A 17,927-nucleotide genomic window follows, 5' to 3' on the forward strand; every position below is an offset into this window, starting at 1 on the left:
AGACCCATGGGATTTCCCTGCTAGTCCAGTGGTTAGGACTCCATGCTTTCACTGCCAAGGGCCCGGGTTCGATCCCTGGTCAGGGAACTGATCCACATGCCGTGCTGTGCGGCCAAAATAAAATAATAAAATGAAATAGACCTAGGAGGACAACTATCTATCTCAAAATCTATAAGTAATAATAGCACTGTTTTTTTATGGGGGCAGGGAGATGATTGATTGTTACAAAGTTTTCAACTACTGGTGTCTGCTGCTACTCTTTCACATCCATGAAAAACAACTCTAGCACACTATTCCTAGGTCACTGTGAAAGCACCTCGTTCTGCTTGCTGTGAAACCAGGAGAAACTCCTCTTCATTTCGGGACGTGGCTCCTAGTTTACGATGCTCTCAAATGGCCGCCACCTCAGCCGTCCAGGCCCAGTGCTCTTGCCAGATGCTGTGCACTCACCTAAGGCCGGCCGGGGGGATTTACTGACAACTGGGGGCAGCACACGGAGAAGGAGAGGGTGACCCTGCTACAGAACACAGCAAAAGGCAAGCCCCAGCCTCCCCAGAAGAGACAGTTGGGTCTAAATGTCTATTTTGTGGACGGTCTAGGCATACATTTCTTCCGCTGAAGAGCAGCCAGAGTAGATTTTGGCAGACTGCAGCTAATAGTTGTTGTTGAAGAAAGAGCTAGAAATGCCCACTTCCTAATTAATTAGCTTACTTGAAAGCACATTCAAGAGGTCTCCCAACTTTCTACAGTACAGGAAGTACAGTTTTAATATGTTCATTGGAGCAAATTTTGTTAGCTATTTAATATTAAAGTGGTGTGTCATTTTTAGAGAGAATTTAAAAATACACATACCTGTTTTTCAATGCTGTTAATAAGCTTTAATGCCTGGCTTTGCATTTGCCTTACAATAAGATTTTATAGAGACAGGACCTAGGCTAAAGTTTGAATGTACCTGCTTCTGGGCCGTAGAAAAATAGCAGGGAATATTTCCTTACACAAGTTCACTTTTAATAATTCAACCAAAAACCACAGTTTCTTGCTGCTAACTAGATATGAGATTAAAATTGCCCCACGCATACATTTGAGCTGTTCTCTTTGAATTATCTAAAACCGGGTTACAAAATTGAAGAAATGCTACCGAGTCCTCTTTGGAGCAAAGGGCATGTAAATAATTTAAAACTCTGCAAATAATCTTCATAACCTGAAATCAGCCGATGGCTACCATGTGAAAAATACCCAGAGGTTACTCATCTCTGTCACAGGCTGGGCTGAAAGCTGTGAGGGTCATACTGAAGGCCCCTTTCTCAGATGGGTGGGGGGCTGTAGGACAGGAAGAGCTAACACAGCTTATTCATGGGGCTTTACTGTCACTTCCTGACCGCGTGCCATCTATCGCCTGCCCACCTTGCCCTTCCCTGGACGTGGTCATGATGTACCTCGGGAGTCCAGACCTGTCCATCGTGGAATTTCAGGCTCACACTCCCTTTTATTTGGAGGTCACAGAATGAAAGCATACTGGTGCCTATTGATTGAGCAGATATGCATACCGGCACACTGATTCCTTTTGTATTAACCTAACTTTTATTCATCTATTAATGAAATCATCAAAATACACTGAGTAGGCACCTACTATGTACACATGTCCTAGTGTTTTTGTATGTTCATCATGCCTGCATCAACCAATATTCTAGCCAGACAGGTAGGTGGCTAGTCAGTCCACAAGAGATCTAATTACTAGTTTTTCTAGTAGCTTTAAAAAAAAGTCTCATTTAATACTTAACAAACAAGAGAGCGTGTCAGGGGCTGGCAGATGGCGCCAGAGACATGAGGGGTTTTGCATTTCTCACACACGGTACACCGGTTCCACAGCATGACCTCCACACCCGAAGAGTCACTGGTGGGGGAGAAGAAAATCACACTCTCCTGTCCATTTTTAAAAATCTCAAGAAAAAACCCTAAGGTCAGAGCCTTAATCATCCTGTTAGACCTTAACTATACACCAAACCAAGAAGGAAGGCAGCTTCCAAAAACCTTCAGGAAACTGGATTATATCTAATTCCATCTTCCACAAACCCTATTCATGTCATATGTCAAAAAATGTTCATTAATAATTTAAATACTTAAATAACGGTTAAGGTCATCCATTGGATCTGTTCCATTGGGCTCTAGACAGTCTCTCTGAGGACCAGTTAGAAGCTGCAGTGTGACAGGCAGGCCCCCAGCAAGGCCCGTTTCTTCAAGTGAGGACAGGATTGCTGGCAGCTAGGTTTACCAAAGCAGAAGTGATGAGAACTTCCATGAACTCGGGCAGTCCTACGAACAACGCAGGCGACTTCAGCTTATGTGGTTCGTTGCCTGACCTCTTTTTTTAAGGTATCTCTTCCTAATTTTGATCATCCACTTCACACTCAGTTTGGCAAATTCTGCAGCTTTAAATAATGCCAAGAAGGCCCCACAGAGAAGAGCGATCGTGTTCCAAGGATTGGCGGTGATTATCTGCAAAACAGAAACAAGCAAGTTTCTCTGTTGGCTTCCATTTTTGATTTTCAGTGTTATTGTAAAAGAGCCCCTCCAGTTGCTGAGGCAACAAGAAAAACAACTGGTTTCTAAAACTGCCATAACTCCACACTTTGTCCATAGCTCAGTTTGAGGAGAAAAATACTAATCCCTCCCTACAATAAAGTGATCCTGAAAGCAAAAAAAAATTTTTCAAAAAGCTCTGCACAAATAAGGTACTCAGTCCTGAGCTTTAAATTTCTGGCCTAACCCACAATGTGACTGACCTTGCTTTGAGACAAATCTCCCCCCAACTATATACCCCATCTGTACGGTCAGTTCCTGTTTGCTTCCCATCTCACAGTGACTCTCACCTCCCCTCCCATCCAGTCCAGCGACTGCCTGTCCTCCACTCACCTCATGGACTCCTGCCTGCAGATGGGCCCCTCCAATTTGCCCTGCCTGGGACACTTTCCTCCCACCTCGGGTTACTAATCCTTCCAGGCCCCTCACAGCTTCCTCTGACCACTGAGCCAAAACCCTCTCGACTTGAGCAGAGAGATTTATCCCACAAACCCCTCTGGCAGGTCCTTACTGTCTGGAATTACTTCCTTTACAGCCCAGATTGTTTTCTCACTGACTGTGCAACTCCTTCAGGCCGAGGTCACGGCTTGTCTGTCTGAGTTCCCCGCTTGGTAAACACACAGCACTTCTAAGACCCAGTTCAGCAGGGTGACCTCAGGCTCACATATGAAAGTTACACCACCACCACCACCATTTAGGACAGTTGTGAAGCTGAGGGACGACGCAAGTCAGTCGGCCTCGAGCTCAGGGCTTTACTTGGCCCATAATAGGACTTCATACTGAACACAGTAGGTTAAAAAATGTTGGATCACACGTTTTACGTGTGGAGCTGAAGGCGCTCATTCTTCCACGTGGAGTCTTGATTCAGGGAGTCTGCACATGCCTACGTGTACACGGCCCAGCCAGGCCACGACTAGCGGTGGTGGGATCATGGGGCACATCCACATCACAGAGACCCTCCCCGTTTGAGCCTCAGGTTTGAAATGTCTTCCCCCAACCCACGAGCGTATCAGGACATTTTGTGATGATCTAAACAACAATCAGTATCAGATCTGGGACTGGCTCTGGTAAATGGCATCTCACGAATGTTCTTTTGGCAAAGCCGTCCCATCACCCCTCCCCTTCTGAGATGGTGAGTCTGGGATCTGGCATTAATTGATGCTCTCTTAATTTCTGATTAGTACCTTTCTGCTCTGATTTACGACAAATAAAAAATGACTCTCATCCTACAGAGAACCAATAAAGAAGAATGGCTTCCAACAGCAGTAATCTAGATTATTAGCTTAATGCTTTCTACTTAGTTCATTCACTATCACTACTCAGTGGCTACGCTGGACTAAGCACCGCGCTGGACACCAGATAAACGGTGAACAAAGACGAAGCCCTCACATTCACAGCTACGACAGTCCAGGGTTAAAGATGAGGTCAATTAAACACAAATGATATAGAAAATGAATGTCACAAATACGAAAGACACAGAAATCTGCGCTATGACAGAAGATGAGGACGGCCTGCAAGGATGCACCAAAATGCCTCGGGGTGGGAACCTCCCTCTAAAGATCGGAGATAACACTCACGTCTTGGACTTTCTGGATGAAAGGATCTTTCCATTCAAAGACCACAAAAAACAACTGAGCACTTTTTTCGGCCGCTGGCCTCTGGTCAATGTAGTTAACCACGCTGGTCTAGGTAGAGAGGAGAGAAAACAGTGTTACACCGCTTCTGCGTCCCTTCCTGGCCAGGGCCATGGGGGAGGAGAGGGTAGTTAGTGGAGCTGAGACCTTGGCTCTCCTCACACCATCTTTTGGAGGGAGAGAGCCAAAAACCTCCTCTACACGATATCCCGAGACTGGTCCCAGAGCCAAGGCTTTACGTTGCTTTCCATCATTCTTTGAGGAAAGAGACAGGATCTGGGGTGCACAATAGGTGTTTTGGATTGTCACTGAAATCTGTCGCTAGGTATCTGTACTCCTGATTAAACCATTTTCAAAGTACTGTGCAAGACTCACAACTAAAAGCCATAAAAATCCCAAATGTCAATATACTTGACCTGAAGAGCTGAGTATTTCAACCCTTCCAGTCTGCAGGGACCAAGTACAGCCTCGCAGTTCTGCCCATCTGAGCACTCCCTGTAAACAGCAGGCGGGCTTGGTGAGGCCTGCTTACAGCTTCTACAGGGGCTGCGAGGTGAAATGGAGAGCAGACGGGTTCCAGAAGTCTGGCTGGGCCATCATCTGGTCTGAGCCTCTGCTTTGCTCTCATAAAATGGGGGGACAAAATGCCATTTGGGGGGACATTTTTTGTCTTCTGAGTTGTAGAGAGGCTCTCATGAAACAACACACAGGAAAAGCATTTTAAACTTTAAAACGTGATATAAAAACATTAAAATTTTTTAAAATTTTTGTTCGAAAGAGTTCACATCCCCCACCAAAGACTTCCAATGCAGATGATGCTGAGAGGCACACAAACATTCTACAGTGCACAGGCTCACGAGGGTCTGGTCCACTGGTTTCAGATCACAGCTGGAGCTACTAGGAGAGCCGGGGTAGCCTGGGGAGACCTAACTGTAAGGTGAACACACTGAGTCTCATTTCTCCGCTGATTTGGGGGCCGGATGAGAAAGAACTTGGAGTTCTTGGAGAAAAGTGTGGCATAAATGTCCAGGAGATGACAGTTATCTTACAAAGTACGAATAAGGACCTATTGCCAGGTGGTCGTTGCCTAAGGCAGGAAAAAAGCCCTGTCCCTCTGAAGAAAACTGGCTTCAAGCCGTTCCCAAAGGCCTCCAATCTGGAATCGTCCTAGGAGCGCAGCGTGGGGAGGGGCAGACCCGGACGAGAGCCCGGCTTCCATCCACCCTGTCGGTTGGAGCGGGTCCTTCTCCAAGCCAGCCCCTTCCTAAAGCTGCCCCTCGGAGTCCAGCCCAAATGGAAAACCTCTAAGGAGGAGGAGGGGATGCGAGACCAGAGCTGTCTCCTCGCTGCCTCTGCAGGCACCCAGCCACTGACACGTGGGATGGCCAGGCCCTGGGCAGGGATGCTGGCAGGATGGCAGCACCCCTGCAGAGGTGGAAGCCCCCCAGGCAGGGGTGCGGCCTTGCTTTGGGTGGTGACTGCCTACCGGCCCTGCTGAGGCAACCAAATTGTCCCGTCCCTCCATCCCTCCACCCCCGGTGCCACGCCTTTTCCCAACGTCCTCTCCAGCTGCCCCCAGGATCACAGCCTATCTCCTGGCCCCAGGTCAGGGGGCTGAAAGCTTTTGGATCACGCTTCCCACTAGTAAAGAATTCTGAACACGTGCCAACATATTTATAACTTTCTTAGAAGTGACATAATATTACTATTATCGTTCTAATGTTACATGCATTTTAAAACATTCAAAAATAGAGAAAGGATGAGGTTTTAAAAATTAATACAAAAAGAGGGGCTTCCCTGGTGACACAGTGGTTAAGAATCTGCCTGCCAATGCAGGAGCACGGGTTCGAGCCCTGGTCCGGGAAGATCCCACATGATGCGGAGCAACTAAGCCCGTGCGCCACAACTACTGAGCCTGTGCTCTAGAGCCCGCGAGCCACAACTACTGAAGCCCGCGTGCCTAGAGCCCGTGCTCCACAACAAGAGAAACCACAGCAATGAGAAGCCCGCACACCACAACGAAGAGTAGCCCCTGCTCGCCACAACTAGAGAAAGCCCGCACCCAGCAACGAAGACCCAATGCAGCCAAAAATAACTAATTTAAAAAAATTAATACAAAAATAAACCTAGTATTTTCCTCCTGCGTCCCAGTGGATCACCATGCACCCCACACTCCAGAGGCTACCATATCCAGTCTCTGCCCTGAAAATAGTCTACTTTTTTATGCAGCGGCCAGCCTCTCAGAGCGCGGCCAGGCAGGGGAGTACAGCAGAGCTAAAAACAGGCATCAGAAGGAGCCGCGTGAGGTGCCACTCTGTAGAACGCTCCGCCGTGTGCACTGTGAGGGCTGCAGCGACAAAGGGAAAGGGCCTGGGGTGTGCCCTGCCTGCAGAAGAACACGCAGACTCCCGGGCACCGGCTCCTTTCTCATCCTGGCGAAGGCCTCCTCACCCCAAAGACCCTGTGCACCGGTCACCCCCTCTGCGAAGCTTCCCTCCACCCTGCACTCAAGGGTGGAGTCAGCAGCCATGCGAAGCGAGCCCAGCACCACCTACCTCCTGCCGGAACTCCACCGCCTCCCGCCCGTCCTCCTCCTCGGTCTTCACCAGGGACATCTTGACCCAGGTGCGGAAGCCCCCTGAGAACTTCCAGCCGGAATAGGCGCTCTCGCAGGCCTGCATGAAGCCTACCCTGTCTGGGCTTGGAGGGCAGAGAAGAAAGGTCCATGTTAATCAGGCGGGATTCGAACGTGGCCAGACTCAAACTCCAGCCCCTATGTCAAGCCGGTTTCTCTGCTGGTAGCACCAGGATGCTCCCACTGCCCACTCCCCCCTTCCTCAAAGGCCTGCTTTTTGGCTTCCAGAGGGAAGGGGGAGCTGTCAGCTGCCTCAAGGCACGAGCACGGTCGCTGAGGCTCCCGGCAGGAGAAGCCCGCCCCCCCAGCACCTGCTCCCGGGGAACCCAGCACTGCATTCTGTAGACGCGCTCCCAGTGCCTCGGAAAACTCTGGGTTTCAGCAGCCCTGGGGTGCCCTCACTGGCCCTCAGCCTCCCTGAAGGGCCAGAGAAGGGAAGAGGCTTCCCCAGGGAGCTCTCAGCCAGGGAGGACACCACAGCACCCACTCGGGATGGTGCAGACGTGGCAGGCAAGTGGCAACCGCATGGCGGTACTGAGGACCCACACAAGAGGAGCAGAAAGGGGCTGGGCAGGCAGGGGACACGGCCAGCTTCAAGCAGGGAAGGGAGAGGGAACTCTAGGTGGCAGAAGGTGCCGAGGAGGCGGCCCCGGGCTCCAAGATGGGCAGGATTGGGGCGCTGGGGTGTGAACGGCGGTGGCAGTTCATGGCCTCGTCAGCTGGGGGAGCGGCCTCCTCTCTGCCCTAGCTGCCGCCCGGCTTCCTTGAAATGGAGCCCCAGGGCCACGCAGGACCTGGAGGGACTGAGTCACCCTCGCTCAGGCCCGTGCCGAAAGCGCTCCCATGGCCCATGACATGAGCACTCTGGGCCCCAGAGGTGGCACCACACACGAACAGGAAATTGCATCCTCCTGCTAGAAACACGTGGCAAACAGGCCCTGAGCCCTCTAGCAGGGCTAGACCCAGTTCCCGGACACCGTGGGGAGCCAGGCCCAGGGGAGGGGCTGCCCTCCAGGGGCTCACAAAACCCCGTCCTCGGCAGCCCCAGCCAGGAGCGGTGGGCCCCACCAACCTCCCTCCAGGACTCAACCAGCGCTGCGTTTCGGAACCCCCTACACCAGGCTCGCCTGACTGTGTGGAGAGGCCCTCCTCCAGGCCAGTGGCTCATCCACAGCCCTGCTTCCCTGCACCCTCTGCCCCAGCCCAGGGATGGGCACGGCCAGAATGAGAGAATGAGTGTCGAGCAAGCCCGCCCTGAGCTCTAAAGGCCACCTTTGCAGGAACTCCTGGAAAGAAGAGAAGAGGAGGTAATCGATGGCGCTGAAGTCCTCGCTGCTCTGGTTCAGGCGGAACTGGAGGAAGACCAGCTCCCGCTTCTTCACCTCCCGGGGCCCCTGCACAATCAGGGCGGATTTCTGCGGAGACAAAGGCCAGAGTCTCAGCTGGGAGAGCCGCGTGGGTGCTCCTGAACTCACCTCGGGCACACAGGGCTCCTCACCCCACCCCACGCCCAGGAACAGCGTCTGGACCAGGCCTGACAGCAACCTGTCCTCCCGCCACGAGCCTCACTGGCTGGCAGTGCTGGGGAAGCTCTTTATTTAGAAAGGGTACTAACTTCCATCTGGTATAGGTACAAGTGTTTTTTTCCAGTCTGTCACTTTCCCATTAACTCTGTTCTAACGCCATTTGTTATATGAAGCTCTAAAGGTGATGCAGTGAAATTTGTCAGTCTTCTTCACAGCTTCTAGATTTTGCTTGCTAAGGGAAACCAAAATTCTATCAATATTCTCCTGTATTTCTTCATAGCACTTTTTAAAAAACTTTACATTTAGATACACAATATGCCTGCCTTTCAGTTTTGTCTATGGTATGAAATAGGGATCTCACTCTCACTACCCAAACAGTGGGCAGACGCAGGTTTGACCCCTGAATGTTTACTCATTCTGGTATCTGACTGGGCAGGTCCCCTCCACATCACTCCCCACCCCATCCCCAAACCTGGCAGGGTTATTCTGTGTACATGCTCTTTTTTTTTTTAATATATTTATTTTTATTTTTGGCTGCGTTGGGTCTTTGTTGCTGCGCACGGGCTTTCTCTAGTTGCAGCGAGCAGGGGCTACCCTTCATTGTGGTGCGCAGACTTCTCACTGCAGTGGCTTCTCTTGTTGCAGAGCGTGGGCTCCAGGTGTGCAGGCTTCAGTAGTTGTGGCTCACAGGCTCTAGAGCGCAGACTCAGTAGTTGTGGTGCACAGGCTTAGTTGCTCCGCATCATGTGGGATCTTCCTGGACCAGGGCTCGAACCCGTGCTCCTGCATTGGCAGGCGGATTCTTGACCACTGTGCCACCAGGGAAGTCCCCACATGCTCTTCTAAATGTACTTTAAAACCAGCTTGTTAAGTTCCATAAAAAAATTCAACTGGGACTTTTAACTGTGATGATACTGCATTTACAGATTGGGGAGAAACATCTTTACATCTACTTTTATAAATACTATACTGAGATTTGAAAAGAGTATTCTGACAGGTACAGTGTTACAACATGCACTTGCTCTAAGTTTATTAATTGTGCCAATTCAATTCTCACTTCTTATCCTTACTACTTTCTGTCTGTTTGAACTGTGAATTTGAGAGAGGTGTTAGTAACACTCTAAGGTGATAGTATTTTTTATTTCTAACAGGTTTTGCCTGAGGAATACAAAGGGTATGCTGTTTTGCAAATAAAAATTTATGGCTGTTAAGTCTTAGTGGGGAGAAGTGGAGTTTGAACCTCTTGTCTACATAAACAGCCCTCTTTTAACTCTTTGCATCTGGAATTCCATTTTAACTGACAGTAAAACTGCCACTCCACTTCTCTGGTTATGGCTGCATTTTCCCAAGAGATCTCTGTCCATCTGTTTATTTTCAACCTTTCCATGACAGGTTAAGGGGCAGCAGAGAATGCTAACTGTCCCCAGTTTCCATTATCCACTTCCTCCTGCAGAACCAGTGCTGCTTCCCCAGTTGCAGATTTTAGCAGGATATAGTCGCCCACTGGAGGTGCATTTCTGGCCTCAGATGTGGCCATGGGACGAAGTTCCTGGAATGAGCACAAAAGTGACTCACACAATCCCACGCCAGGCCCTTAGCGGGGAACTGCCCGCCCTCTGCTGCTCACCTTCCCGAGATCGGGCAGTGCACACGTGCTGGTGGGTCAGCACTGACCCCGAGGACCGAGATGGCGCCCAGGGATGGCAGAGTGACAGACAGAAGCCTTCACTGGCCATCCTGCGAGACAGCACTGCCCGCACTCACAGACGTCCCCCAAGAAAGAAACAGCCCTCTCTTATCTCAGCCACTGTGTTTGTCTGGAGTGTTTGCTTTTGTACAGGAGCTTAGCCTGTACTCTGACCAACATAAGTTGTTTTCCAGAACTGGAGTGCTGAGGGAACAACCACGTGAAGATAAGGCATCAACTTCACATTTGGACACCGGGAATATGGCAGGCGGTGAGGAAACAGACATGGGTCCTACAGGCTGGAATGGCAGTGACCCTAACTGCGCCAGAGCAAGGCATTTGGTAAAAACTAACGAGATTTAATTGAGGGTACAAGAGGTAGAGACTAGAAAATAAATGCGAATCTGAAGATTGATGAAGCAGGACCAGATGAGCCCCTTGGCTGGGATGCTTTCACGTGGACGCAACAGGATGTAAACAGCCAGAAGCTCACGTTTCTGCAGACATCTCACTGCAAATAAAGGGGCTGCGGGCAGCAGAAGGATAAGGACTGTTCAGCCCCCCAACCTATAGAGCCCAAAGCCGCGGGGCCCAGGGAGGGCCTGTTTTCTAGTGTCCACTCCAGAGGATGGGCCCAGCGGATCACAGCCAAGGCAGGCTCTCTCAGTGGACAAGGCCAGGGCAATCCAGGACACAGGAGTCTCTGCCAAGGTGCAGGCGCTGCCGCCCGCCTCTGCCTTCCTCCCCGGGGGCCGAGGCAGGACACCTCACAGGTCCCACCCAAGGGGCTCCATCAGGCTTTGGGGGCGGCCATGCTTCCCGCTCTCCCCTTTCCCTCCGGAGCTCCACTGAGCCCCTCTGCTCCTCCTCCGTGGCTCTGCACTGTGTAGAGGGGACCCGGTACCCAGGGAGTGGGTAAGCGCTCTCTAGTTTACAGCTGTGGATGGCAAGGAGCCCCAGTGGTGAAGACTGCCCATCACCCAGGGCTGGAGACAGGTAACTGCAGTCAAATTAAGTTTTCATGGAAATGACTCCCCTTTTTGCCCTTACTTCATGGGTTTCTATTATACTTAGTTAAACGATGTAACTATTATAAGAGATACAACTGGCATGAACAGGTTTGGGACACAGGGACTCCTAGTTAGCGTACTACTCAATGGGGAGCCGAGAGGAAAGACGGCTGGAGAGCCTATACCTGCAGTGCCATCTAAGCGCGCACGGGCCTCCAGTCGGTACACAGGGAACGGAGAGAGCGGGGAATCCAGACAGACAGCGTTTGTATTACCTAGCTCTTCATTAAAATTTTTTAAAGTTCTTTTCCTTTTAATTTAAGTCAGCTTCCATTTCCCTGGAGTCCTGTTTTTTCCTCTCCATCCTTTTATGTGGTTGGTTTCGTGTAAAAGTCTAGTGGCCCTTAATTCTCCATTCTTCTTTCTGAGTGAAGGGTTAGGCTTACTAGTACAGGTCTGGGCTGTGGGTTTCTTCCTAACAGGCCCTCTCCCAGGCTCGCCCTTGCCTGGGGCTGACGGTAAGGACGCTCAGAGGCAGCGAGCAGAGAAGGCCAGCAGGCCAGGCGCTATGCGTACTTCTCTTCTGGGAAGAGATTCCTTTCTGATGGCTCTCTCCTTCCATTGTGGATGTCCAATCTCAAGTTCTGCTCTGTTTCTCTCTGCTGGCCCAGTGCCCAAGCAGGGAACCTCCCCTTAGCTTAGGTAGAGAATGGACCCAGAGCCTTTTCCCCAGAGCAAACACTGTCCCCAGCAGCTCTGCGTGCCCCGGGAGGGCTAAAAGCCTGGCAGGCGGTCCTGTAATTATTATCCTGACCTGCCCTACAGCAGCCCTGCTCTTTAATGTGCTGACACAGAGCCAGCAGTTGGAAGGAAAGTTTTCACCTCTACAGCAGTCCTCTCCGGCATCTGTTTTAGGGCATGGGTTTTCTCTGATTTTGCTCCATCAATCTGACCCAGTGTGCTATTTATATTTTACACCAGTTCCTCAAAATTTCTGGTCCTCAGATGATACCCGTCCTTGGGTATTATCGATATTTTATCTTATTCTATTTTTTGCAGGAGTGGGAATCATTTCAGCAGGATTTTAGGAGGAGGTCTAGAACAAATATTAATGAAAAAGTCTTAGTGGGATTCTTTCATCTCAAGGCCCACCTGTAGCTCCTTATCACCCAAAGGAGCAGGTCCTTCTCCACAGCAGACACATGCTTTCCTCATCTGGCCGGTACTTCTGTCCACAACTTCACCGCCCACTGACCTTCTGGGGGCACCTGGCCCTCCAGAAACACCCACCTGTGGAATTTTGCTCAGAGGCACAAACAAACATGCTGTTTCCTCCCTTTATGCCTTGGTGCAGAGTTCCTCTGCCTAGAAAACCTTTCCTTCCTCTCTTTGAGCTGGAAAACTTACCTAGCCCTGTTCAATCCTTTTGGAAACAAGGATATGGGATGAAAAGGAGAAGATGTAAATATATACGAAATTCCTTCCCTGCCTCCAGAACCCTGTGCAGACACTGTTCCCCGCCGCCGTCCACTCCCCGGCTGAGCGGAGCTGTGGGTGACGGCAGGGCGGGGGTCCTTGTTCCCGGACCAGCGCTCCTTCTTACACTGGCATAGTTACTCCAAAATATGGATGCCTAGGCCCCGCCCCCAGGAACAGTGATACAGGTGGGCCCACATGGAACCCAGAATCTTTGCTTTCAGAAGGGATCCTGGCAATTCTGTCAGGCAGTCAGCTATGGGACCCACTTGGCTGTGTCACACCGGCCCCACCCTGCAGCCCGCCACCCTTCCATCCAGGACAGGATCTTATCACTTTGTCGGGAATCCCGGAGGGTCACTCAGAGGAGGCCGAAGGCCCCACTGCCCTCCCTGAAAGCAGGTGAGCCAGCCGCGGCCAGACTCCACTTACGAGTGTTTGCCAGGGGCCGAGGGCCCACACCACGGTGGGGAGTGGGGAGGCCACCTGGCAGAAAGAAGACTGGGGTTCTCAGGGTGCGAGGCCAATGGAGCATGCTGCCCAGACCCAGCTCGGGGAGACGAGAGTTACCAGGGTCTGATTGGAGAAGGGATCTGTGTAGTTGATCCTCTGGGTGGTGCAGTTCATGTCTCCTGGCTGGCCGGGGCTCTTCAGAGGTGGAATGACCTCGTAATGGTGCTTACAGCTGAGCAGCTGGGCCTGACCGGGGTACAGGGCAATGCCTGGGGGACAAACAGGGAAAACTGAACGGTCACAGTCCCTCACCACACCCCTAAAATCATGTCACATATATTTTTTCACACCCGCCAACCACCTAAGTTCAGGACTCCCTGGGTGACTGCAGATGAGGGAGAAGAAAAGTGTCACAGAGGATGGGGAACTACACACCCTGCCCTCAGAAAGCCCTGCCCTAATGGAGGAGACAACTGCCCCCTCAGTAAGCCCCTCCCAGCCAGGGATGCAGCCTCCCCAGTGCCTGCACCAAAACCCGTCCCGCTTCAGAACCCTGCTCCACACCCTCCAAGGAGGCCTCTGAGACAAAGCCGGGCACTGCCAGGCCCCCCGCACCGCCGCCCACCCACAGACTCACTGGGCAGCCCTCGGCTACGGGACTCCCCAGGTCTCATTCCGTCTCGCATCTCCTGCCCAGACTGGGAGCTCCAAGTGTGCAAGTCGCAGCCCCAAACCCCTCCCCCTCCCCCAGCCAAGGCACCTCGTTCAAAGCTCTAAGGACAGCAGCTGTTCTAACCTCAATGGCAGAAACACTGAGAGCAGCATGTGGCCCCAGACATAGGCAGAGTCAGACCAAGAGACCAGATAGAGAGAGTAAAACCCACAGATACAGAGACAAAAGCAGACAGAGAAGAGGAACAATCACAAAACAGGCAAAGACAGGCAAGAGCACTGGGACCAGCACACCTGTCAAGAAGCCCCAGGCAGAGGGGACCTGAGACTCGGGCTCTGCCCTGTGAACAGACCATCCGAGGGTCACTCGGGGGCATCCTGGGGACAGAGCCTGAGCTCACAGAGCTCACACCTCCCGGTCCACTCCACGCTGCCAGAGCCCAGTGCCAGCCCCACCGCCCCGGAGCAGACAGCCCGCTCTACGGCAGAGACAGCCCCTCGCAGGGACAGGAGAGGTACGGATGATGTGGCCTGGGAGCCCCTCTCCAGGCAGGGCCCCGCCCACCTCTGGATGGCCTCGCCTCCCTGCCACCTGTAACTCCCACTTCTCCGCATCACTGGCCTCTGGCTCCAGCCAGGCTAGACTCATCCTCTCCATAGAAGCCCTCTGCCTCCCTATGCTCACCTTTGCTCCTGTGGACCCCCCTCCCAGAGAAACTCTCTTCCATTTACCAAAGCCCAGCTCATATCCTGCCACTGAGCATAAGCATTCCTTGCCCACCCCAGTCCTGCAGCGACCACTCCAGGCTCGGTCCACCTCCCTCCTTGGCATGTGACACTCTGTTGGGTACCAACAGCAGCTCTTGGGGTGCATAACCCACATCTAGACTGTGCTCGGACTCCTCTGCCCTGCCCGTGGTGCCCAGCAAGACGCCAGGAGTGCGATGGCAGCTCAGGGAGTATTTGCAAGTCGATGCCCCAGACCTGGGCCTGATGTCTGCCTGGGGCAGGCTCTACCTGGGGCGTCGTAGCGATCCACCTCCTTGTAAGACACCGACATGACAGGGTGCTTGAGTTTCTCACGAAAGTCCGTGATGGTCTGGTAGACCAGGAAGACGGCCACGGCCATGAGCAGCAGGTAGATGAAGATGAGCAGCACCGAGAAGACGTTCTTCAGGCAGGCCTTGCTAAAGCGGATGCTGCTGCAGGCGGACTCGCTGTCCAGGGCTGAAGGACAATGACACACACGTGATCCAGAGGAGGTGGGCAACCTCCAGGCCCACGACCTGCTTTACCAAGGAGGCAAGGTCGCCCACACATCCAACCTCCCCACCTCAGCCCTCACATCTGAATCACAACACACGGCCCCTGTCGACACTCACCACACACCTGCTCTGCCAGGAGGGGGACCCTGAGCTGAAGGAGGTGCCCCTCTAGAGGGACAGACAGTTACAACCCAGCAAGGGAGCCGGCCCCAGCCTACCTCTCTGGCCCCATCCCCTGACCACTCCACTCCCACAGGACCAGCTGTAATAAACAACTGTTCCCAGTGTGCCTTCCTCAGCCCTGGAGCCCCTCACACCCCAAGCCTGGCCTGAGGCACTGCTACTGCTGACTCCTAACTCATCCTTCAGGGTTCAGTTTAGAAAGGCATTTCCTCAAGGAAGCCTTCCCTGACCCCATAACTTGATTTGGGCACCCCTTCCTCAGTGCTCCCAGGGCCCCCTATGTCCACTGTCATCACTCTGCAATGTTACTGTCTACATGTCTTTTTATCCCCCTAGGCTGTGAGCTCCATGAGGGCAGAGACAGGGCCAGTCTTGTCCATACTGAACCCCTAGACCTTCACGCTGTGCCTGGAATAGAGCAGGCATTCTGCAACTAGATGGTAAATGACTGAACGTGTCCCGATGCCAGCCCCTCCCCAAAAGTCCTATGTTGAAGCTCTAACCCCCAATGTGACAATATTTGGAGACAGGGCAGTTAAGGAGATAATTGGGTTAAACAAGGTCATAAGGACGGGCCCTAATCCAATAGGACTAGTATCCTTATAAGAAGAGGGAGAGCCCAATGGCATTTTTCACAAAACTAGAACAAAAAATTTTTTAATTTGTGCAGAAACACGAAACACCCTGAAAGCCACAACAACCTTAAGAAAGAAGAATGGAGCTGGAGGAATCATGCTCCCTGACTTCAGACTATACTACAAAGCTACAGTAATCAAAACAGTATGGTGGGGGGGGCGCACAAAAACAGAAATACAGATCAATGGAACAGGATAGAAAGCCCAGAAATAAACCCACACACTCATGGTCACCTAATCTATGACAAAGGTGGTAAGAATACACAATGGAGAAAAGACAGTCTCTTCAATAAGTGGTGCTGTGAAAACTGGACAGCTACATGTAAAAGAATGAAATTAGAACATTCTCTAACACCATACACAAAAATAAACTCAAAATGGATTAAAGACCCAAATGTAAGACTGGATACTATAAAACTCCTAGAGGAAAACATAGGCAGAACACTCCTGGACATAAATTACAGCAATATTTTTTCTGATCCAACTCCTAGAGTAATGGAGATTTAAAAAAAAAGGGGGGGGGGCCAATTAAACTGAAAAGCTTTTGCACAACAAAGGAAACTATAAACAAAATGAAAAGACAACCTATGGTCTGGGAGAAAATATTTGCAAACTATGTGACTGACAAGGGATTAATTTCCAAAATATACAAACAGCCCATACAGCTTAATATCCAAAAAACAAACAACCCAATAAAAAATGGGCAGAAGATCTAAAGAGACATTTCTCCAAAGAAGACATACAGATGGCCAAAAGGCACATGAAAAGATGCTTGCTCAATATCGCTAATTATTAGAGAAATGCAAATCAAAACTCCAGTGAGGTTACCACTTCACACCAGTCAGAATGGCCATCATTAAAAAGTCTACAAATAACAAATGCTGGAGAGGGTGTAGAGAAAAGGGATCCCTCCTACACTATTGGTAGGAAGGTAAATTGGTGCAGCCACTATGGAGAACAGTATGGAGGTTCCTTAAAAAACTAAAAATAGAATTACCATATCATCCTGCAATTCCACTCCTGGGCATATATCTGGAGAAAACTCTAATTCGAAAAGATATATGCATCCCAATGTTCACAGCAGCATTATTTACAATAGCCAAGACATGGAAGTAACCTAAGTGTCCAATCAACAGATGAATGGATAAAGAAGATGTGGAATATATATATATATACACATACATACATATATATATACAATGGAATACTACTCAGCCATAAAGAAGAATGAAATAATGCCATCTGCAGCAACATGAATGAATCTAGAGATTATCATATTAAATGAAGTAAATCAGAGAAAGACAAATATCATGGGATATCACTTATATGTGGAATCTAAAAAAATGATACAAATGAACTTATTTACAAAACAGAAATACAGACACAAACACAGAAAACAAACTTAGGTTACCAAAGGGGATACTGGAGGGGGTGTGGGGTGAGATCAACTAGAAGTTTGTGATTAACATATACACACTACTATATATAAAATAGGTAAACAACAAGGACCTACTGTGTAGCACAGGGAACTATACTCAATATCTTGTAATAATGGAAAAGAATCTGAAAAAGAGTAAATAAAAAAACATATATATATAAAACTGAATCACTCTGCTGTACACTCAAAACTAACACAACATTGTAAATTAACTATATTCCACCCCCCAAAAAAAAGAAGAAGAAGAGGGAGAGACACCAACAATGCATACACACAGAGAAAAAGTCACATGAGGGGGTGACAGTGGACAGAGTTCAAGGCTGGCAGAGCAGTCAGAGAAAGTTAGGGGGAAACCTGAAAGGGAGGGAGCCACATAGGGTAGTCAACTCCCAAATCTGCAAATGAAATATGCTCAACTTCTTGACTGGAGACACCAGGAGGGCCAGCAAAAAAGCAGCAGCTGGAAACCAAAAGATCTGAGTGGAGATTTCAGCTGCTGCTAATGCAAGGAACATAGATTAGAACTTGAGTCTTGTCATTTTAGCTACCTGCTAAGACAAAAATTCTTCAGAGAATCATAAGAGAATCCAGAACCTCCATAACATGTCATTAATAATGTCTAGTGTTCAATTAAAAAATCACCAGACATGCACAGAAACAAGAAAATGTGACCCATACTCAAGGAAAAAAGCAGTATAGTAGAAACCAATGCCAAGATGACCCCAAATGTTGC

General features: G+C 50.2%; 1 protein-coding gene across 1 annotated transcript in view; it reads right to left on the reverse strand.

The window, feature by feature from the left end:
* Window positions 1-217: 217 nt before the first annotated feature.
* Window positions 218-17,927, reverse strand: part of PACC1 (proton activated chloride channel 1) — a 33,504-nt gene continuing 15,794 nt past the window's right edge. The window contains exons 3-8 of the mRNA XM_081254871.1: window positions 14,691-14,900; window positions 13,119-13,270; window positions 8,122-8,264; window positions 6,770-6,914; window positions 4,158-4,265; window positions 218-2,496 (exon numbers count right to left, since the gene is read on the reverse strand). Coding sequence (XP_081110997.1) covers window positions 2,335-2,496; window positions 4,158-4,265; window positions 6,770-6,914; window positions 8,122-8,264; window positions 13,119-13,270; window positions 14,691-14,900 — 920 coding nt within the window. The 3' untranslated portion in view covers window positions 218-2,334. The remainder of the gene's footprint in view (window positions 2,497-4,157; window positions 4,266-6,769; window positions 6,915-8,121; window positions 8,265-13,118; window positions 13,271-14,690; window positions 14,901-17,927) is intronic.

The sequence above is a fragment of the Mesoplodon bidens genome, assembly GCF_964165515.1.
Source record: "Mesoplodon bidens genome assembly, chromosome: 2".
NCBI lineage: Eukaryota > Metazoa > Chordata > Mammalia > Artiodactyla > Ziphiidae > Mesoplodon > Mesoplodon bidens.